The sequence below is a fragment of the Colletotrichum siamense genome, assembly GCF_013390195.1.
Source record: "Colletotrichum siamense strain Cg363 chromosome Unknown KSG_Cg363_contig03, whole genome shotgun sequence".
Lineage (NCBI taxonomy): Eukaryota > Fungi > Ascomycota > Sordariomycetes > Glomerellales > Glomerellaceae > Colletotrichum > Colletotrichum siamense.
The window spans coordinates 5,711,667-5,734,850 of NW_023501016.1; the positions used below are offsets into that span (position 1 = coordinate 5,711,667).

Here is a 23,184-nt window from a genome sequence, read left to right on the forward strand (position 1 = left end):
AGTTGTCTACAAGCAAAGTGAGTTTTCTGAGTTTAGTGTTTGGTATAGGATGAGATAACGTTGTCTTCAATGTTGCCCGCGGGGCCGCTCGAGGTTCCCCATCTTATCATGTGACGTCATGTGATGAGACGGGCACGCAATCAGCAGACGGTGCATGTTATCCATTATTCCCGCGATCACAGAGTGATATTGCAAGTGGAGGAGAATATCGCGATTCGTGCAGATAAACAGTTGGTGATAGTACTTGTACTCTACCACATGGAAACGCCGAGCTATGCAGACTAAATCAACATGGCTAGAACAAACCGGGCTGAAATGACAATGGAATGATGACATGCTTCGTTCGCTCTCAAATGCATAAAAACCAAAAACACAGCTCATACATCTGTATCAAAGAGGCTCAATGCCATCTGTACATAAACAAAACAATCGAGCTTGCAGGACCTCACTTTGAGCCACCACTCAGAACCCACTTCTCCACCAAGGCCCAGAGCTCGGCGCCGCTGCCCTCGTTCGGCCCAGCGACGGCTCGATCGCTCTCGGCCAGCAGCTGCTTGATCTCGTCCCTGTCGGGCACCGAGTAGCTCGGCGGCTTCGTCGTTTCGCTCTCCTGGATCGCGAGCTTGACCCATGGCTCGAGGTACGGCTTCGCGGCCTCGGGAATGTCCTGCTTCATCGCCCACGCCATGGCCTGCGCGGCCTGCAGCAGGTGGACGGTCATGCGGACGACGCGCGCGGTGAGGCCGCCCATCATGCAGAGGCGGGTGAATAGGTCGTTCGTGGCGGCGTGGCCGTCGTTGAGGAAGGGGATGAGGGCCTGCATCGTGACGAAGAGCTGGCGCGTGGTGTAGGAGCTGACGGTGTACTTTTGGAGGTAGGCCTCGGCGAGGGTTGTGTCGGAGAGGCAGTGCTGTAGGGTAAGGGATTTGACGGTGGTGGCCGTGTCTGTGAATGGGGTGTCGAATTTGGTAGAGGGATGGAGGGAGGTGAGGAGGACGTAGGCGATTTCGTTTTCGTGCATCCTGCGTGTGTGGTTAGCTCTGAAAAATATGAGATAGGCACAACAGCGGCTCACCTGAGGAAGGCGGTGGAGGGAGTGAAGTTGAACTCCATGCGAAACCGCTTAGGGAGATCCGCCCTGAACTGTTGGAGCTTGCAATAGAGGCTCTTCCTCCGTTTTAGATCTTCTTTACTGCCTTTGATGTTGTCTCCTGATGTTATGTATTGCATGATTTCATACTGAAGGCATGCAATATTGCTGTTGATGGTGGCTATCCCAGGGACCAGGGGGATCTGTGTTGTCGATCCCAGATATGGCCGTCCCAGCACGTCTAGATTGCCTCTGTTCTCGAGTGCATCCGCTCCATTGTTGTCAAATAGTTTGGGTATCGGTGGAGGCGGTATATATGATACTTGGTGGTAAAAGTATGAAATGCGACTGCCAGTCATTGTTAGAGGGATCTCCCATAAGAGAGCCGAGAACAAAGAGCGGCCTACCTTTCCATGAAGAAAATCGCCCAGACTGCCTTTGATATAGCAAGTCTCTCGCTCCTTTCCTGGGGATCGTCCTCTTTCAGCTGAGAGAACCTCCTCTCTGGCCTGAAGCGCTTATACCGCTCCCACGCCATGTAGCGATACATCTTCGCCGTCGGCTCATCGCCGGCAATGCTGGCTGACCAGTCAATGAGCACAAGCGCGATGATGGTCGGCAGCGTCGCGCGGCCTTGGCTCTTCTCGACTAGCTGCATGACTTCGTCTCTGAACCGCTTTGCCAAGTCTTGCCCCGTAATGGCGCCAAACTGCTTGGCTCGTTCTACAAACGGCTTGAAAAAGCACATCGTCAGTCCCGCCATGGTAATGATACCGCCGCACTGGATCTCGAGCAGTGGGCACACTTACACTTCGCAGGGCGCATATGGCGTTGACGAGGATGGGGGAGCAGTACTTTGCCTTCTTGACGTTGCCGGCCCGCATATCCGCCACAAAGAGGTCGCGGTCGACGGCGGGAAAGGCGCTAGCGTTCTCCCAGCTGAAGAAGTCGGTAATGAGCTCAGATACGAGCCCGTCGTCTGCGATGGCTGTCCAGGGTTTCGCGGGGACGCGGATCAGACTATTTTCCATGGCCTTGTCGTTGAGCTTGGCTAACCTTGAATCGCTCACGCGCTCGTTGGCGGCGGGCGAGGGGAGCAGGATCTCGGCCTGGCGGATGGACTCGAGGACCTTGAGCGGGTCCCCGGAGACGCGGATGCGGCGGAAGATCTCCTGGGCCTCGTCCTCGGTCTTGCTGCAGACCATGCGGAAGAGGTCGCGGTACTGGGCGTTCTCGTTCTCGAGGACGTTGGCCTTGCGCTTGAGGGCGAGACTGACGGTCTCGCCCTGGTTCGCCTCATAGTGGCACTCGACGTTGCGTTTTGTGCAGTGCTGGCATTTTGGCCTGCTGCCGTCGCACTGGGATGAAGTGTCAATATTCGAGTCTTGGATGGTGGTGGTGGATGAGGCTCTCTCACCTTGGCTTTCCTCCGCCGACAGTTGTCGCAGGCGACGGCAATGACCTGCCTCTTTGACCCCGAAGTACCCGACCGAGGCTTGGCTTCGCCGGATGACTCGGTACTCGGACTCCTTGCTTCACTGCTATCGGACCCCTTCCTCGAAGGCTCAATCGGGAAGCCGTCTGGGCCGTGGGCGGAATGTGAGTGTGTTGTTGTCGTTACCGTTGCCGTTGTTTGCGGCGCCGGCACGATCCCGGCCTGCGTGGTCGTGGCACCTGGAGCAGGCAGGATCACACGGCGACGTTTGGAAGGGAGCGACATTACAACCGCGAGAGGGGCTTTCGTCGCGCAAAGCCTCGCTGTTTCTTCCGTGTCTTCTGAATCAGAACGAGCGTGATGACGGGTGAGTAGTGATGGGGACGTGAATCGAACGAAGGGGGAAAATTGGCTTCCGAGGTTCGCAAAGTGAGCCCGAGCCCGGTGGTCGTTCGAGTTTCCAGTAACAGTAACAGCAACAGCGCTGAATCTCGATCACTGATCAGTGGGACTGCCCCCTGGGACGCTGGAAACCGCTATGGGTGGGTCCGTCGGAGCAATGCTCCTATTGGCTGCGGCGCTGGCTCCGACCAATAGGAGGCCGTCGGAGCAAGCTCCTGCGCTCTTATGACGCCCCTCTGCCGCCGCCAGGGTAAAGGCACCTAAAAGTAAATAGGACAGGGGATGCCCAAGATGGGGCCGGAGGGCGACGTGCAAGTCCACGATCTGATTAGAGAATAATTAGAAAATAAACAAGTGTGTTCAACCGATCACGTGGACGCATGTGTCTGGCCAAAATCACGTTGGGCACCTTGAGCATTCTTCAGTTCAGATGCATCCAAAGTTGGGGCACTGTCTCCCTTCATTGGCTGGTTGGTGCGTGTGTGGCTGTCAGGTGTCATGATTCTCCGGGGCCCCAGGGGTAAAAGTCTAGACCAAGTCTGGAAGGACCAGTCAGAAGCCTGCCCACTCCCCTTTTGCCTTGTGTCCCAATCATCATTGACGCCTAACTTCATCGGCTATGTCTGGGCCAAGGAAAGGGGGCGTCGGAAGAGTGCACTTGGCTACGCGCGTGGCATGCATGTCTTGCCGTGTGCCGTGTTCCACATACACGCGTGCTTCTTTGAGAGACTGACGTAACTCCACCAAAGGCATCCAACTCGTCTGGGTTCTGATAGCCCTTAAGTAGACTTACTACTGTCTCGGGAGTTTACGGCACTGCGTCAAGTTGTCTTGCGTTTGGTGCTCTCACAAATGTCTTCATTCTCTGATAATGTTGATACAGCATGCAACACATTCTCAAGTAAATCATACTCTGGGTTTGTTGCTGGAAGCAATGACCCCCACTATCTCTATCAGGCTGACAATTCAGGGGGGCATTTAAGGTTGCCCCAGATTCCTCATGAGATCTCTTATTCAGAAGAGATGATATCATCTTATTACGAGCCTTTTCCTAACCCTTGGAATCCGAGGAAACAAGCTCTTAACACGTTCTCGATGGAAAACCATGTTAACGGTGTAATCCCCATAATCATCCGAATCAGCTTCTGAGGAGCTCGCGGTGTCTGCCGACCCACTTCCGTCATCCAAATCATCAGTGTCTTCGTTTTGTGGCACCTGTGCCTCAACCTCCTGGCCGCCGGTCGTTGTGTCGGGATTCTGTATTCCTTCTTTGCCCAAGACATCTTCCTCAGGGGCTTGGTAACTTTCTGCCCCCCTCTTGGGCATCTTTTCTAATCGAAGCCCTTTGATGTGACCAATTCGTTCATAGACCTCGTCATCTGGCTTCTCGGGGTCGTCAACCCTCATGAAAGTGATGATGAATGGCTGGACTGCGCACTCGTAGTCTTCAGGCGAGTAAAACACAACAACGGCCTCCCACCCATCTTTTGCCACCATGAGATCATGAATCGGCTTTTGATCCTTGTCATCAGGCAGAGTCTCTAGGTCAATCTTTCCCGTCAGGTGGTATTTGTAATCGCCAACGTCTATCGTAACCCTCCCTTCGTCAGGATGGAACGTCAAGCCGCTGCGAACTGACCATGCTTCCAGGTGTAGGTAACGAGAGAGTTGAGCGGAGGAATTCTGCGACATGTACTCTGACAAAGATACAATCTGACCGTCACAATATTCGAGCCGAACGTCGATTTCCGGGTCTGGCATCAACACAATATTCGAAGTACGGTCAGGTACATTCAGGAATCCAACATTGGCCCTACAGGAAGACCAAGACCATGTAGGAAACCCATGCCGTCTTCGAAGATCGGGGCTTGCCGAATACCATGCTAAGCTGAATCCAAAGATGGCATTTTCTGACGCGAAAGTGACGTGACTCAGGGGCCCAGGAGACAAGCCATCTAACACATTAAGGTTGGCCGCAAATGGCATTCCCCATGCATGGAAAGCTCCGTCCTTGGACTTATCCTTATAGTCATTGAGAGTGGCGGTGATGGCGTTGAGTGCGTCACTTTCGAACGTGAGATTTCGTTTTGAGTAGTGTGAGATGTGCTCCCACGCAGAACGATTTCGGACACCAAAAAGACGCTGTGAAGATGTGTTGACTTCCGACGGATGGGTAAGACTTTCACACTTCTGGCTCTCTGCACATACGAACGTGACCTGGTGGGTGTCGAATATAAGCTGCCTGACTGAGAACACACCCTCTTGGTATCTGTAGTTAGGATAGAGTTAGATTGAATTTGAGGAGCATTTCAGCGGTGCAGGAATTCGGGATGCAACACTCACGTCCACGCTCTAGTGTTCCACTTGATACTCTTTGAGGCGTTTGTGAAGGGCTCAAGAGCGGAGACCAGCAGACGTCCTCCAACGTTTGCATGAGCCTGTGCTTGCCGCCTTCTTATCGAGACACCCGGCAGCCCAAACGCTGAATCACTCCCCGCGGCCGCGATTATGGTGAAAATAGCCTTCCGGTAGATGACATGCATCTTGGATAAATGGTCGCCGAGGATTTCGCAGTCATCTTGCTTGATACAGTATCTAAGTTGTCAGCATCTAATCTTGTATCCCACCAACATTGAGCCTCTAGCTTACCTATCAACCCAGAGATACACGAGACCCATTTTCCTCACTGCGTCCATCGCATCTTCGATTACCAATGGCATGCTGGGGAGGCCGTCTGAAGGCTCCAATGATGCTTGGAAGTCATTCGATTTATCCGGCTGGCCCCAGACATAGCTCAGCGCCACGTATGACGCCTCAGCTGTCGCAGGCTCAAGACTCCTAGTGATGCAATTGATCAAACAAAACCCGGCTATGCTGAGGTCCTCTTTAGCTAACCGGCAGGCCTCGTGAGAGTCTCTACAGGTTCGCACGAAAGATCGCAGCAAATTCCAGTCGATAACGGGCGGCACGAGCCGGCCTGCTCCCGTCTTTGGTCCAGAGCTTGACACTGGGTAAATACTTCCCAGATAACTTGCAACACCACTCTTTTCATCTTTCAATCTCCCAACCTTCAGAGCAATGAAGCCTACATCGGGTATATCCATGTCGGCCGTCGTCGGGGGGCACCGGTCGTCGGCTGCGGCGGTGACGGCGTTAGCATTGCTGACATCGGACTTGAAAAACATCCCCTCGTTATGCATTGCGCCATTCAGGATGAAGCCGAGATAGCGCGCGTAGTCTGAATGGCCGATGCCCTCCCACCTGCTACTGTTCACTCGGTCTGCAAATAAGAAGTACCCGTGGACAAAGGGGTCGTCGGCCTTGGCATGATTGCACAAGAGGTCGCAAGTATCGTGGTATGATGTGAGTGATTCATCTGAGAAAGGTCTGTGAACTGCCTCAGCTAATAAACGACACAACGGGCATTCGCTTGAGAGCATGTCATGCGGCACGGCGCCCAGTTTTGCGACAATCTGTGGAGTCTCGTAGTTTCCAGCAAATACTTTGTCCAGATCAAGACTATCACATCTTCGGCAAAGCGTCTGAGCTACTTGGACATCCATCGTCGGATAGCTGGTAGCAGCTGCTTGGTTGGGCGGTGTTATAATTTCATGAAACCACGTGGTGTGAGACAGAGCAAGCATTAAAATGAGCGGGGTAAATTCTCGTGGTGGTGCTTGATTTGAATTACAGCCAATGACTGGGACCAGAGTCCCATAATGTTGACGCCTGCCTAACTCACTCTGAGTACGCAGTGAGGGCTCCACTCGGCGATGAAAATGATGACTTCGGCCAGCTACTACTAGGCCCGTATCAAGAACTCATTCTCAAGCAACTGGCCCGATTCATGGATATCAGTAGCATGAAAAATTGTGAATCAGTTTGAAGCCTAGTCTAGCGGGTTCTCCTGTCGTTTCGTGAATAAAATGAGTGAATAGCCAGAGATACTCTGAAGACCTAGCTCAACGATTCTGTAAGCCTGCCGACAGCCCAGCTTACGGATATACGAGAACGCTAAATGAACCTTCTTATGAGCGTCATGAAAATTTAAATGATAATCAATGCAAATCGAAAAGTCTATTGAAGCGTTTCTTTGGAAATCTTCACCTCGCTGTTATCTGCGCCTAGATGGTGGTGTTGCATGAGAAGAGCCAAAGAACTGAGAACGAGCCAATTGGGAGAAAAACGAAGAGCAAGCAGTATGCCGTATCAAAAGACTCCAGCTACGAATTATTCTCGGCTACACGCTACAAGGGAAAGAGATTTCGCACATCCGGCCTCTTACGAAGCGGGTCGAAGCGGGTTTACCCTATTGTCTCAGTCTCAGATTACTCGTGTCTTGTATCCCGCCCCCTCTCAACGCAGGAGGCTCCTGGACTCGCTCAACTCCACGAATAAACACACGACCAGATATTAACCAAGGGCTTGTCCGTAGTACGGACTCATGCTGACCGCAAGGCGGTCTGCGGCTCGGCAGAGTCCAGACCCCAACGAACCGGTGGCTCCTCCAGGATGAGGCACTGAGACCTCAGCCACGTGCTCAGATCATCGCGGGGTTCCTGCATACAAGTAAGCCTCTCAAACGTCCGTGGCTAGGAAATGACACACAGACTAGAAGGCCGTCTGAGCACAACCTGGGAGTACCCGGCCGTTGCTTGCCTTGCCAGGGTGGCCAATGGGATGTACTTCCCCTCGCAAAAGTCTTGGAGAAACTCAAGGCCGTTCGACGAGGCGTCAGCCAAGCCACACAACGCTGCTCGCCATATCAACCGCCAAGACAGAACACAGCATAACAAGCGTCCGGCGGTCGGCGAAGGGACGCTAGCGCGAGGCATTCTATTGGCTAGCGCCCATCGTCTCTTGTCAATTGATGCCTGTCCATCTCGTCTTTGCACCAACTCTGTGAGCCTGGCCTGTGGCCACCCCATTATGTAATACGCCCTCAGGGCAGTACTTAGATATATTAACCCTATTAGGTCCCATACTAGCAATCCATCTATCTACAACCACACTTTATAGTACTATACCTCATAGTAGTAGCATAACAAAAGTCGCTCTACAGCTTTAATTAAGTATTAATTTTTTCTTGCTGTATTAGCAGAAAAAACTAGATGTGAATATTATTAGATCGTAAGATCTACTATATTAGTAATTTTGCTCTAATTAATTCTATAATTATATTATTAAGGGAGTTCTTATTACTAACTGAAGTTTATACTATTTACTTTACTTTTAATACTACCTAATAACCTCTTTTAACCTCCTAATTATACCTCTCTACCTTTCTACTTACTCTATCTCCTACACCCTCTAGATTTTAGATTTTATTAATCTTAATCTATTTCTATCTTCTTCTCTATATTAGATTACTTTATATAATCTCTAATCTTTAGAAAATCTTAGATTTTATTACTAAGTAGCTACTACTAATCTGGACTTAAAACCTTATAATATTAGATCTTAATCTTAGATAAGATTTAGAATAGCTACTATAATTTATAGAAGCTTCTAGATTAGATTAGATTATAGTTAATAACCTAATTACTACTTATAAGATTATAACTATTATCCTTATTAACTTACTAGCTTTTGCTACTATAATCTACTTAGTAGATTAGAATAATAAGTATACCCTTAAAGCTTTCTTTTATAACTAACGCTATTAAGTATCTATTTTTAATAAGTTATAAACCTAAAGAGTAGCTTAGTAAGCCTTATTACTAGCCTTACTACTATTAGCCTTAATAAAAACTATATCTATGCTATTTTTACTAGAAGATATTAGTCAGCTAACTAACAGCCTTAATAAACTTAATCTCTATAAAAACCTAACTAGTCTATCTAATAAGCTATATATTAGACCTCTTAACTTCAGTTCTAAAGGTAAAACTATCTATTCTCATACTAAATTAAAATCTATTTTTAAATAGAAACCTACCTCTAATATTAAAGAACCCTATTAAGATCCACATTAATTTAGATCTAAATAGAATAAGGATAAGATACCTAAATCTAATAACCTAAGAGGAACTATACCTTAAATACTTACTATAGAAGCTGTAGTTATAATAATAAACGCTATAATACAGAATCAGCAGTACACTATTAACTAAGATTTCACTACTATAATAGCTAAAATATTTAGATAGAACTAAGCCTAAAACCTACTATTAACCCTAAATTTTTATTATAGTAGTAATAGTAATAATAACTAAAACTAATCTCTTAAATCTATAGATATCAGTATATTTAATCTAGAATTTAAAGATCTACATTAATTAAGTATAGTATTAAATAGTAAGATAACTATCTATATTAATATCTATACCTTTATAGATTATATTAAAGATCTAGCTATAATAAGATCTAATACCTAAGTTTATAAGATTTAAACTTAATATTTATAGGGATCTATATTAATATAATACTTATAAGTTCTAACTGAGGTTAATTAAGAACTTCTTTAATCTACACTTATATCTACTATCTTAGCTAAGCTGCTTAAGTAGTTTAAGCCTTATTATAGTGATATTATATTCTATTAGAAGTCCTTATCTTATAGATTAACTAACGTTAGTATTAAGGATATTATAGTCTATTTATAACTTATAATCTATAATATAAAAGCTTATAGTATAAATAATATTACTTCCTAACTCTACGTAATTCATAAATCTTTTAATAAAGCTATTAAATTAGTTATCCCTCCTCTAGATAATATAACTACCCTCAAAATATTTCTCTAATCTATTTGCTAATAAGAATCTATAATAAAGATATTAATATCTAAATAGTTATTATAGACCTACTGTTACAGCCCTAACTATAACTTAGTAGGTAAAAATATTAACATATATATTTTATATAACTAGATAGGTTAACTTATTACTTTTAACTAAAACTTTAATACTAATTAACCTTAAAATTCGCCTAATAGTAGATTTAGTTAGAATAATAAGCCTTAGATTAAGAACTAACTTATTAGCCTATATTAGCAGTAGTAAAACTAGAATCTAACCAGCTTCTAACCCTAATAAAACTAGCTAAATTAATATACTTAGTTCCTAATATTATATTAGTTCTATAATAGATAATCTAATCCTAATCTACAGCTAGACGTAGCATAATCTAGATTAATACTAAAGAATTACTATCTTAAGTAGAATTTAAGTGTTAAAGCTAATCTAGCATAATCTGCTTATTATAGTAATATAAATCCTATAATCTTAGGAACCTTAATGTCTCTAGATAGATTAGCCTTATACTTACTTTTTAAGCTAGATAATTACTACCCCCTATTAGTTACTAATAATATAGATAAGCCCTAAGTATTATTTTATAATAACTAGATTATAGATACTGCTAATCTAAAATAGATTAAGCCTAATAGAGATTTTAACTTTATATAGTTTAAAGATAGCTATAAGGATACCTACTTTATAGCTATAATACCTCTAGAGAAACTATACTTAATAACTTATAGAAAGTATTAGTTTTATAAGTAACTATTCCCTAGTAATAACTAACTCTATAAGTATATCTATAAAGATTATAATATTACTACCTCTAATCTAAATCTAACTACTATAGCTTTCTTTAGTAAATTATCCTCACATTATAGTAGTTCTTATAACTTACTAATTACCACCCTAAGTAAGCTAATCTAGCTTATCTAAGTGAGATTATCTATAAACTTATTAACCTAAGTTAGTATTAGATTTAGATTCTACTTATAGTTTTACCTATAATATTAGATCACTCCTAACCTAAATTAAGATCTATCTATACAGCTTAACATCTATAGAGATATAGGTTATTCCTTATTATTACTTAATAGAACTATACTTAAATAGTATTAACCTACAGCTAAGATTTATATTAGATTAGTTCCTCTTATAGTTAAAAGTATTAGTAAATCCTCTTATTGTATAGATTAATATGTTATTCTGGATCTATATTTTCATAGTACCTTAATCTCTACTAAATAAGAAGCTATTGCTATAATTTAATATAAGCTATTTATTATAGATAATCTATTTATAAATATGCTGATTAGTATAAATTATTTAGGTCTAAAATAATTTAATATTATTAATAGCAAAAGTTTTATAACTATTAGGTCTTATAGTGTTAAGATCCTTATAGCAATATAATGTAATAAGAACTGCTATAAAGTAAGAGTTACAGCTAAGTTTAAGATAATTATCTTAGCTTACTTAACTGTATTAGTCCTAGTTTACTATTTAATCTTAAATATTAATATTAGATAGGATATATTCTTTAAACCTATAGATCTCCTTATTATAACTTATACTATAATAACTGATATCTCTCTATTAGACATCCTAGTTCATAATAATATAGATTCTAATTAAGTCCTTAATTAGAACTAATTTATTAGCTACCTTATCTCTATTAATCTATCTGCCTAAGTATAGTATATTAATAAATCTAAATCTGCTGCTATATTAGAATTTATACTTAAAGAACTATACTAGCTTAAGAAGTATATAATTAAAGCCACCCTAATCTAAAATAAGTAAACTTATACCTATATAACTAGCGTTAAAGTTTATAACTGCTAACTTAATACTAATAGTATTAAGGCTATCCTTATAGAATTTAAACATATCTTTAAGGAATTTAGCTTTATTATTATTCCAGAAGATTAATAGATATAGGTCTATTTTAAATTAGATTAAGATAAATAGATACTATATAAATATAAGATCTACCTGCTTAGAGGTTTAGAATAAGGTATTATTAATTATATTATTAATAAACTAGGTGAAAAGCTCTATTATACTCTTATATAAGTTCCCTTTATGTTTCTAGTTTTTATTATCTAGTGAGAAAAGGAGATTAAAGTAGATCTTAAAGTTAAACTAGATTTAAATAGAAATAGCTCTAAGATAATTACTAGAACTATACCTATAAAACCTATATAATTAAAAGATCTAGCTAAAGATTATAAAAGCTAAATAGTTATTAATATCCACCCTCTTAATAATATAACTCTAACTAATACCTATCCTATAAAAACCTAAGATAAGATTATCATAAGGTGCGCAGATATAACCCATATCTTAATATTTAATACTATAGCGTTTTACTACTAATAGTATATATACCTAAGCTTATAATAAGTATTTATAATTATCACCTATAAAGGCTAATTTACCTTTTAATATCTAATAATAAGATATAAGAATTATAATACTTATATATAACGCTAAATAGACTTAATTCTAATAGATACTAATAAGGTGTTATATTATAATAATATTATCATCACTTCAAAAAGCATTAAAAACTATATCTATAATCTTTATAATATCTTCTAAGCCCTCTCTGAGGTTAATATCTCTTTAGGACTAAATAAGTTCTTTACTAGATTCCCTATAGCTATTATTCTTAGTAAGCTAGTTAATTCTTTTAGATTAAGCATACTTATAACTAAGTTATAAGCTATTAAGGCTATTAAGTTTCTAACTATTCTACGCTCCCTTAAGCACTTCCTAGGACTTAGATCTAGTTTGTATTACTATATCCCCTACTATACTATAATTATAGAACTATTAGAAGATTAGAAGATAATACTGCTTTATACCTATTAACGCCTTAATCCTAATAGATCTATAAAAACTAGCAAGATATTAAAACTAGCCTATAAGTCTTAAGTAACTATAATTAATATACTAATACTAACCGCTAAGGAATCTAATACTTTTATAGTATTAAAGTTAGCTCTTATATTATATATAATCCTAACCTACTTCTCACCTAAGTAATAGTTATATATTAAGTTTAATACCTCTAGAGATAGTATTAAAGTATAGGTTTTCTATATTAAAAACTTAGTTACTATAACCCTTATAGATAGGTAATACCTACCTAGGAATACTATAGAACTAATCTTATTTATTTTACACACCTTAAGTATTATAGAAAAAAGATATTAGTTAATAGAACTTAAAGTTATAAGATATATCTAGACTATTTTAAAAACCTAATATTAAATCTAATTAATATAACTAGCTCTAATGATCCTATTTACTAATTATAAAGCTATTATTAATATCTAATCCTATTAGGTTAATAATATTACTAATTTAATAGCATATATAACTATAAATAAGAAGCTAGTCTGCATAATAGAATATATATCATAATTTGATCTCTATATTATCTATAAGCCTAGAAAAAATTATTTAGTACCTAATACGCTTAGTAGACTCCCTACTAATAATGCTACTATACTTAATACGCTTAACGCCTTAGATATCCTTCTAGATAATCACCTAACTAATCTCACCTTTACAGCTAAAGCTAATTAATACCTATCTATTTATAATCTAATCTATATTAATATTAATCTAATCTAACTTCTACTTATTAGTAAATTTAACTACCTACTTTTAGAGCTAATTAAGGTTATTAGCATCTTATTAAGACTAAACCTAGTTATATAACTAGCTTCTATAATAGTAGAGATTTCACTAGCCTTTAAAACTAAGATCTAATCTAGCTATAAGACTAATTTAGTCTAACAAAAGATCCTTAATATAATCTAATAGAACATAAAGCTTAATCTAAATAACTACGCTAAGTTGCTATTCTAAATTAGATATAATCTCCTCTAGAAGATAGATTCTAATTATATCCCTTAACTTTATATCCCTTAATCCTACTTTAGCGATATATTTAACTTAATCTATAATAGTAACTACCTCAGTTATAATAAACTATTAGAATTTATATCTTAATACTATATTTATAATAGTTTTAAAGAATTATAAAAATACCTACTTAACTACCTATAATATTAAGTCTTCTAGATCTAACACTATAAAGCTTATAGTAACTTATAACTTATCCTACTACTACCTTACCCCTACTATATAATCTTAATTAACTTTATACTAATATTACTACTATCTAAAGAAGGTTTTAATATAGCTCTAGTTATAATCTATAAGATATCTAAAGAGATCTTTATTATCCTAGGTAAAATAATAGATACTATAGAGAAATAAGGTATATAACTTAGATACTAATTAATATCCTCTAACTAAGGCTTTCCTAAGGTGATTATATTAGATTAAGATCTAAAGTTCCTATCTATAATATAGAAATTAATCTAAAATAAAGCTAGAATAACTCTATTTTATATAACTACTTACTACCTTTAGATAGATAGCTAAACAGAACATATAATCTAAATAATTAAATCTATATTCTAGCACTATCTCTATTCCCTATTAAGTCCTAAATTATAGCCTACTTATTTACCTTAATTAAAGTTTAAATTTAACTATATAAGATCTATATTAACCTAATTATTACTTAATAAGATTATTAAGAGCTTTATACTTAATAATATCTTACTATTAATATCTTATAATTTATAACTATATACTATTTAGCTCTTATTAGCTTAGATCTCAGCTTATAATACTATTATAATATCTATGCTCATAATAAAATAGCATTATAATTATAGATATATAACTAAGTTCTTTAATATCTATAATAAGGTCTACTTATAATTATATAAAGGATATAATATCCCTAAAGCTACAATTCTAAGCCTAAAGTATAGATAATACTATGCAAACCTATTTGCTATTATATAATATATTAGCTATGCTACTTATAGACTTATATTCTTACCCTATTTTAAGATCTATAACGTTATATCTATTAACTACTTAGAACCTATAACCTATATAAATCCTTATAGTTATTAGTTACTACTAATTCTACTAATCTTAGCTAAAGATAAATCCCTTATTATTAATATAATCCTATAGGAATATAATCTGAAATCTAATAAGTAGTACCTTATCTCTTATAAATATCTAGGTTTAGATTATTACTAATAGATATATTAATCTAATCTCACTAAGCTTCTTACTTATAATAAGCTAATCTTAGTATAGAACTAAAATTACTAAACCTAATACTACTAAAGATATTAAGAACTAATTAATAGAAACTATAGATTAGCAAAAACTATAAATCATAATAGATTGAGGAGGAAACCTAGGATTTAGATATCTAGAAATAGCTTTAGATTAGATTTAGTAGAGAAATTAGTAACTAATGAGGGTATTAGTATTTTAGAGGGGGGTATACTATAAGCTTAGCTTATAGCTACCCTATTATATAATACGCCCTTAGGGCAGTACTTAGATATATCAACCCTATCAGGTCCCATACTAGCAATCCATCTATCTACAACCACACCTTATAGTACTATACCTCACAGACTCTGTGGCTCATTATTTCGCGAAAGAAAGTTCACTTCCGCTTCCAACAGCAAAATTTAGCTTTATAATTCAAGTGATAATGAGGGGTTCGCCTCGAGTGGCGGCAAAATTCCAACACAAAGTTTCCTGCCAGAATATTGCTCAGCGTCTGCTGTACTGCCATCCGGTGTTCCAGCGCAGAATGCTGTCCCAGTCCGCCGGTCCAGCACCCTAATTCCTGCGCCAAGCATCATGGGAAGAGAAACGCGGTGTCAAGGGTTCAGAATCTGACGATGGCTATGCCCTCTTTCCTTCCTTACTTCGCTAGCAGGTCTTGGCCGGCCGACTGCAGCATTTGCCCAACCATGCGTCGGGATCTCGCCGACCGTTTAGGAGGCTGCAAGCCACCCACCTCGGAGAAATGAACTTTCGTGAGATGCAGCTATCCATGGACCCCGAAAGCGCATGGAAGAAGTTTATAAGCCTGCTGCGAACCCTCAAGAAGTGGAATTATTCACCAATTCAACCTCATCTACCATCTGTTGCGCTGTCGCGATTGAGAGGCGAATGTTCTCTACACAGTCTGCGACCATGTTAATCTTGTCGTCTTTCGTCGGTGCCTTGCTGCTGGCATCTGAAGCATTGGCCTGCGCGGGCCATGAGAATTACCATGCCATGGGGATAAAACGACAAACTGCTCCTGTCCCTCCCAAACCGGCAGACTGGGCCTATGAGGCTTCATTCAATTGGGGTCGCATCAACCCGAGTAAGCGAGCAAGACTGATCTCATTTCTGAGCCTCACTCTAACCAGCCTCAGACTACAGTCTCTGCCAGACAGGCACTCAACAGTCACCAATCGCGCTTTCATTCGGTCTCGGCCTTGCTCTAAGCCACGTCTTAAAGTTCAACTACCCAAACAAAACCACTGGCAATTTCTACAACTGGAACTATGGGCCAGCGTTCACCGTCACGCACCCTGAAGGGGTCTACACGAATAACCCATCGTTTACTTACGATGACATGACGCTCTATCTGAAAGGCTGGCACATCCATTCCCCAGCAGACCACACCGTAAACGGCATGCGGTCCAAGGCTGAGTTGCACCTCGTACACGTGGACGAGGAGGGCCATGAGAAGGCTGTGCTGGCTATCCGCCTCGATCCGGGCAACGCCAACAGCACCTTTTTCAACCAGCTTCCAAAGATGATTGGGTTCAATGATGTGGGCATGCAGCAGGAGATTACAATCAATCACATGCCCGCTCTTGAGAGCGTCCTCCTCTTCAACGAGTTCTGGACCTATCAAGGTAGTCTGACGAGCCCGCCTTGCCACGAGGGGATCCGCTGGTTTGTGTCTCGTCAGGTCATGTTCACTGGTGTCGAGCAAATGCGTGATATTTTGGGCGCAAGCACGTACAGCGCGAGAGCTGAGCAGGAAGTCTGGCAGCATCGCATCAACGACTAGAGGGAATAATTGGATGCGCCTTGGGCTGAGGCAAGCAATGTGGCAATGAAGGCGGCGCAAATGGAGCAGGTGACGACAGGGGTGGAAGAGCAGTTGCAGTCGGTCGCGATGTCTCGCCTGTCGTGATGATCGACGCTTTTTCCTTGTGTTCTCTCAATATCTCCGCTAGCATCAGATACCATCTAGATCTCCTATCTCAAGTTGAACACAAAAGGACGTTTCAAAACAGACTGTCGGTATTGACGTGCGGTCAATTTGAGCTTAATTTCTCCTCCAGATGCTAAAACTTCTCCACTACCTTAGCGGAAACAGGCGGAATCGCCTTTCCCCTGGGCGGTGTCCACCTCGGCCGCTCCCTCGAGACCGGAGCTGAGGCTGACCCCGAAACAGCGAGAAGATCACTGCCGGTCATGAGTCGCGGCGACCCCGACAATTCATCTCGTCGTGAACCTTCTTGGATGCCAAGACCACAGTCTCATTTCTTCCTTTTTGCCCAGCCCCAGTCACACCACTCCACCCCTCGTAACGTCATGATGGTGTGAATCCGCGCAACTGTCTCCGGCCCAACCTTCTTCTCCCAATCTGCCGTTCGTCGGCCGGGCTTCCACGGCAGGGTTGAGCTTCGTAACACCAGCGAACCCCGCCCGTGTCGAAGAGCTACCAACCCGGCCGGCAGCAGATAAGTCTAAAAGCTTGCGCGTGCGTGTAAGCCGGTGTATCCCCCCATCACACACCACCGAGCCAATCCCCAACAGCCGATAAACCGAACGCGGATAAGCGTCTTGTTTCAAGTTGAGCAGACTTCTGCGGATTGGGCGAATTGGAAAGAAACGCATCTCCCCACAGGTCGGGTGGTGATCATTTCAACACAGCCCTGCTCAGCGCAATCACCGTGGCTGAGATCCCGGGCCGGGGTTGCTTGGCCGTTGGGACGAACCATCGCTGTTGGCTCGTTCCCTGATCCGCCCTGGCTTGGCAGATGCAGCTCTATATAATTAGCCCTGCCCAGCAATGATAGACCCATCAACTGGTGGATTTCGAGCGATAAGGTGGAGTTGTGATGGCGCAGAATTTTGCAGACGAGTTGGGAGTGAATTGATTGACACGGGACAGGACGGGAATTGTTGTTGACGTAGGTATTTCGTTGAATAGATCGGCAGGGCCGCGTGGTCTCCTCCGCGGCGGCTCTTGTCTTCCCCGCGTGATCTTCTCCGTTTCTCGACCACAAATGTGAGCGATCCTGCTCTTCTCCAGTCCGTTCCGGCGCGTGAGATTTTGATCCCAGTAAGAGGAAAACCCAATTCGGACGTCCGCTGCCAATCTCGATGCGTTCCGACACCGCTTACGCTGTCGGCCTTTTGGCCGGCCTCATCACCACTGCCGCCGCCCGGCCCGACCTTAGGTACCAACAGATTCGACGACAGAACGCTCAGGATTGTTTGGAGGACTTGGAGGATATCTTGGATGACGCGCCGACAACATCGCTATGGCCTGCGACAGCATGCGACTTCACATCGACCCTCTCAGGGGCTGAGCTCACAACCAGCTATGCGTCGTTCAGGAGTAAGATGGCCTCCTGGTACAGCAATGACTTGGACGACATTACCAAGCTTGAGAGTAGCTGCACGCAATATGTATCGGTATTCGACTCGATTCGATATTGTTATGTGACGGGGCCGTATCCAACAGAGTCCTCGTCAACAACATCGGCATCGGCAACGGCAACGGCGGCAACCACCACAGCAGGATCGTCGACGGCTAGCAGGACCTCAACAGGAGCTACGAACACATCAACAACAAGTGCGACATCAACTTCAACGCCGGATGATGGGGGAGGTCTAGATCCTGGCGCGAAAGCTGGTCTTGCCATTGGCATCGTCCTAGCCGTCGTCCTCATACTCTTCATCTGCTGGAAGTTCTTCCAGAGATACCGATCAAGCAGGTTAGATGGAGCCGGGGAGCATCCCATGAAGGGGGACGTCGAACCTCAGATGCATTCGGCCGCAGCGATTGGCACGGCTGGCGCAGCTGGGGCCGGTGCCGGCGCTGCTATGGCGGCGGCGGCAGCCCGGACGAAATTGGCACCGCCGGAAAACTCAGTATATGCGTTCAAGTCGGAGCTGAGCGGCGACTCGCGGCCGGTCTCGGAGCTTGACCCGGCGGCTGCCGTGTCTGCTAGACCATCCGACCCGCCCCGGCACATCGCCGAGCTCGATCCGGAGCCACCTACTCAATTAAGTGAGCTACCGGCCGATAACTACGACCCGACGGCGAACAATTCGCCCCCGCCAGCATACGTCTCTCCAATGCCCGACGGCTCCAACCGAAACACCCTCGACACAGCTGTATCGCCGCTTTCTCCAGACTCGAGCACAATTCAGGGACAGGGATTGGGAATAACAACTGGCGAAGAGATATCTCAAGGGTCCAGCAATAGCTCTGGAAACGCCCCCTTGGTGCCACAGACACAAAATGACACAGTACAACATGGATGGGGTCGAGGTTGGCTTCGCAGGGAATGAGAAGAAGAGGGACAGTAAAGAATAATGCCCAGTGGATGCAGTAAAAATGATTTGAGGACAACACACGATTTGAGAAGGGCTTGTCGGCCATCGCTCACAGAATGCCTTCCGCGCGGTTGACCAGGAGTAATCCGAGATGGAAGAAGCTGAAGCCATTCCAACATTGGAGATGGATGGGACTTGCCATGATGTGTCGCTGCGACACCAACCACTATTAGTAGATACCCTTCGAACAGTTGAAACTTCAAGAGCCATCCGCTCAATGTATACTTATCTGGCTTTGATCAAGATGTGTGCGTTTCACAAACTGGTCTGGCTCATGCACAATATTGCTTGGTTTCATTGCCCTTTTCACAGTAGCGATTGTTCTTGCATCGGGCCATGAGATAACTTAAAGAGTGCTGCACGAGGTGAGAGGATACGACCCTACATGCGACAAATCGCATGGTCAATCTGGGTCGAAAGGCCATCCGCCTTTTGGGGACTTTCAGCGCTGTGCAATCTCATTGGCTCTTTGTTTTGATTCCAAACATGTCCGAACTATGAGAGATTGGGGGCCATTCCTAACAACGTCCGTCTGCGAGCAATGCTAGACAGGTCTCACCTAAATGCTCTGCCTCATCGCCAAGACACATTCTCTTCCCAAAAGAACGCGCCAACATGTCATTCACGAATGCCCAGCAACAGTCTGTCTAATTTACTCTTGGTAGGGAGATAAGCTAGTTCGTAGCTGCCTCTTGGCTCTCCAAGGAACTACTTCGGATGCGAAGGCCTCCGTTATTTGCCCAGTACGCCAGCGAAAGTATTTGCAGCTTGCAGCATCATAGTCCGGAGAAAAGAAGACATGATCATCTACCCGGCCTAACGTTTGTTTCTTCTTTTCCATCCAATGGGCCATGTTCAATGTGCCCATTTTTGTTAATCAGGCTTCGGCACATCACCGTTGGACTGGGGGCCAAGCAACCGCCAAGGAGCTTGTCCAATATTTGGCGCTACCGGACAAACCTAGACAAGACACAACAACTCCCAATTTTTCTCGGTACAAGTCGCTTCCGCTGCCGAACCCCAACTGATCGGCGGTGTCATGACCGTAACCCCAGCACGGCGACGCGCGCGTCCCCGGATCGGGGGACCAGCAATGTTGCCAAGGGGCCCCGAACCATTGCCGGCCAGATTTCCAAGCAAGGTAGGAACTTCGCAAGCCTCTTGGCCCATTCATCACGACGGTTTCTCAAGGCCACAGCACCGGAGTTCAGTCCTGGATGATGTCGACCCGTTCCATAGCCCCTTGGCTCAACCAACATATCATCAGAGGCGGCATGTTTAGCTTGTGACGATCTTGGAATTTGGCGGAGGTATGGGATTCCGAGATGCGGTTGTTGCGGACTTCACCAACATCGAAACCGAGTATATAGAGTACAATTGTCTCCATCGTTGAATCAGGTTTCAATTGGAATCACACAGCATCACACTCTAATACCTTATTGTACCTTAATCCCATCACTTATCATTTATCTGCATTTCCCACCGAACATTCAATCCCAATTTCGTCACTCTCTGTACTCGAGTTCTTACAAATATCAACAAAATGAAGTTCGCTCTTGTTCCCGTGGTCCTGGCTGCCGCCGTTGCCGCCACCCCGATCAAGATCATTGAGGATGTCACCCACATCATCGGCTGGCACAAGAAGGGTTCTGGAAACAAGCAGGGCTGGGGCTCCTCCGGTCCCTTCCACTTCACCTCAACCTACCACATCGTCGCTACCCCCGACCAGGTCGTCGACAACAACAACACCGCTACCGGCGGTCTGGCCGGCGCCATCGGCTACTTCAACTACGGCATCAACTCCCAGGAGGATGTCATCTGCTACAACATCACCCTGGTGAACTTCCAGGGCGAGTACCAATCGCCTGCCTTGACAGCCACCCACATCCACGAGGCTGCAAAGGGCCGTGCCGGTCCTCCTCGGTAAGCTTGACGCCAGGACTGGTCCTTAGGGGTTAGTGACTGACTAGGATGTTTTAGTATCTCATTCCCCAACCCTCAGCCTGTTGAGGGCACCGAGAATGTCCGCCGCAGCATCGGCTGCTTGTCCGGACCCTTCCGCACTGGCGTCAACGCCACCGGTACCCAGACCGACAACGGTGAAGGGTTTGAGGTCCGCCAGATCGAAGAGAACCCGGCCATGTTCTTCACCGATGTCCACTCTAGCCTTGCTGTCCCGGGTGCTGTTCGTGGCCAGCTCAGCGACGGTGCCTACCGCAACTGCGACTAAGCTGCTGCGATGTAGTAAAGAGTCTTGGATCCTTTGTTTTCTTCGTATCGTGTTGATATAGACCCTTGGCATGATATCTTTTATTAATATACCACTACACATATTTCCGACAATCCGGTACCGTATTTTGAAAGAATCGTGAAGGCAATCACATAGTTGTTTGCGAGAGGACCAGACCATTGCGACGATCGTCTAATCGAATGGCGATTGAAAGGTTGCAAGGCAAGCTTCTTAGCTTCAATTACCGATCCAAGCCATATTCGACTCTAGATCTTGACCAGTTGGGATTGGACTCGCCCCGACATAGGTCGTCGTCTTACATGTATTTGTTCTTGTCTGCACTAAGCTACCGAATCCAATACAGTTAAGCAGGAGTATTACACTGACACCAGCCCTCCTAATAATCCTACGCTGAGCACCGCAGAGCACAGGTCTGTCACAGTTTCTCAAATCACACGCCAGAGATCTCCTCGTTGAGGTGGACACGGCCCTTCGAAATTAAACCAACCAGACATGGGATTTCACGCAAAGGATTATTCAGCGATGAAATTCGATATCCGAAATGAAGTATTAACAAAAACCTGGACTCATTTCTCAGTTGATTCTGAGTCGCTGTTCGCAAGGCATTTGGCAGTCCTGCTGTCATTACAGATATTGCCTTTCATGGACTAAGGTTGATAATTATAGCTTCCCCTCCCTTCTTCTCCCCATTCCACAAACGCTCCAAACACAACGCCTCTATGCACGTCCGGCAGCGCCGCCATTTGCTTGAGGAAGAAATACTGCGAACTCCCCATTCATGTTCGCCACCTTGAGTGTCAACTCATTTTCTTCGGCCTCAAATTCCAGCTCTCCCAGTGCTGGGTCGATGATGAACGCGTTTGCCTCAGGGAACAGGCGGCCGATCTGGCCTTTGCTAATGTCCAGCTTGTCTAAAGCTGTGTCAGCTTCGCTTATTGCAGACATCCAAGGCCTTCAAAAGCTTACTCCCGGGATTCAAAATGTAGTCAATCTTGGATAATGTCATGCCTTGTGCTCCCTCTGCCAGGTTCACTTTGAATGATACTGCTTCCACTGCCGTGAACCCTGCCGGAGGGGGTGCGGGCGCTCGGTTCTCGGTGACTGTGAGGGTTCGTCCGATGGCGTTTTGGAACTCGACTTCGAAGCGACCGTTTTTCTTATTTGTACATCAGCTTGTGTGTTTTCATTCTCATATTAAGGCGCAACTCACTCCTGGTGGGAAGAGGACGTCTTGCTTTACGCCTGCGCCGCCCAATCGAACTGGGACATTGAACGCTCCTTCAATTTCCTTCTCGTTTTCCTTTTTCTCGCCCTCGCCTCCTGCCCCGGCTTCCCCACCGGCTGCAGTTTCGTTCTCTGCAGCCCCTTTAGGAGTCTTCGCTGAGCCTGCTGCAGGTATCCTCTTGAAAAGGTTTCCTTCTGTTGTAGCCTCCTCGCCTCGGGATAGAACACTGATGGTCGACGTCGTTGAGATTGGCAATGATGTGGCGACAAGAAGTTGTGTCGAGAAGAGAAATGCCCGTGATAACCTCATGTTGGAATCCTAGATGAGATTGCTGCAGAAAAGAATTTGGGTGTACAAAACACCGACGCTGTTGGTTGAGTTGGCTTAGAAAGGGCGGGGAGCTTCTGCAATTACAAAGGAAATCGTACAAAGTAAGGATAAAATGGGCAACAATGAAATGTGGCTAAGTGAAAGATGCAGCGTGTTATATGCCCAGAC

General features: G+C 43.7%; 5 protein-coding genes across 5 annotated transcripts; 3 read left to right on the forward strand and 2 right to left on the reverse strand.

Annotated features, from left to right (window-relative positions):
• Positions 1-445: 445 nt before the first annotated feature.
• Positions 446-6,490, reverse strand: nit-4-7 (Nitrogen assimilation transcription factor nit-4; the record flags this gene model as incomplete). Its single annotated transcript, XM_036637345.1, has 8 exons — positions 446-1,022; positions 1,076-1,438; positions 1,498-1,823; positions 1,900-2,448; positions 2,508-2,671; positions 4,103-5,196; positions 5,271-5,522; positions 5,577-6,490. The coding sequence occupies 8 exons, from the start codon at positions 6,488-6,490 to the stop codon at positions 446-448; spliced, it is 4,239 nt and encodes a 1,412-aa protein (XP_036498726.1).
• A 9,279-nt stretch (positions 6,491-15,769) lies between these two features.
• ACA4 (Alpha carbonic anhydrase 4) lies at positions 15,770-16,643 on the forward strand (the record flags this gene model as incomplete). The annotated part of the gene is made up of 2 exons (XM_036637346.1): positions 15,770-15,944; positions 15,997-16,643. The coding sequence occupies 2 exons, from the start codon at positions 15,770-15,772 to the stop codon at positions 16,641-16,643; spliced, it is 822 nt and encodes a 273-aa protein (XP_036498728.1).
• Positions 16,644-17,968: 1,325 nt separating this feature from the next.
• CGCS363_v005498 (uncharacterized protein) lies at positions 17,969-19,165 on the forward strand (the record flags this gene model as incomplete). Its single annotated transcript, XM_036637347.1, has 1 exon — positions 17,969-19,165. One exon carries the CDS (start codon positions 17,969-17,971, stop codon positions 19,163-19,165), a length of 1,197 nt encoding a protein of 398 aa, XP_036497041.1.
• Positions 19,166-20,753: 1,588 nt separating this feature from the next.
• CGCS363_v005499 (uncharacterized protein) lies at positions 20,754-21,440 on the forward strand (the record flags this gene model as incomplete). The annotated part of the gene is made up of 2 exons (XM_036637348.1): positions 20,754-21,133; positions 21,191-21,440. 2 exons carry the CDS (start codon positions 20,754-20,756, stop codon positions 21,438-21,440), a joined length of 630 nt encoding a protein of 209 aa, XP_036497042.1.
• A 738-nt stretch (positions 21,441-22,178) lies between these two features.
• CGCS363_v005500 (uncharacterized protein) lies at positions 22,179-22,995 on the reverse strand (the record flags this gene model as incomplete). Its single annotated transcript, XM_036637349.1, has 3 exons — positions 22,179-22,372; positions 22,428-22,617; positions 22,672-22,995. The coding sequence occupies 3 exons, from the start codon at positions 22,993-22,995 to the stop codon at positions 22,179-22,181; spliced, it is 708 nt and encodes a 235-aa protein (XP_036497350.1).
• Positions 22,996-23,184: the final 189 nt, after the last annotated feature.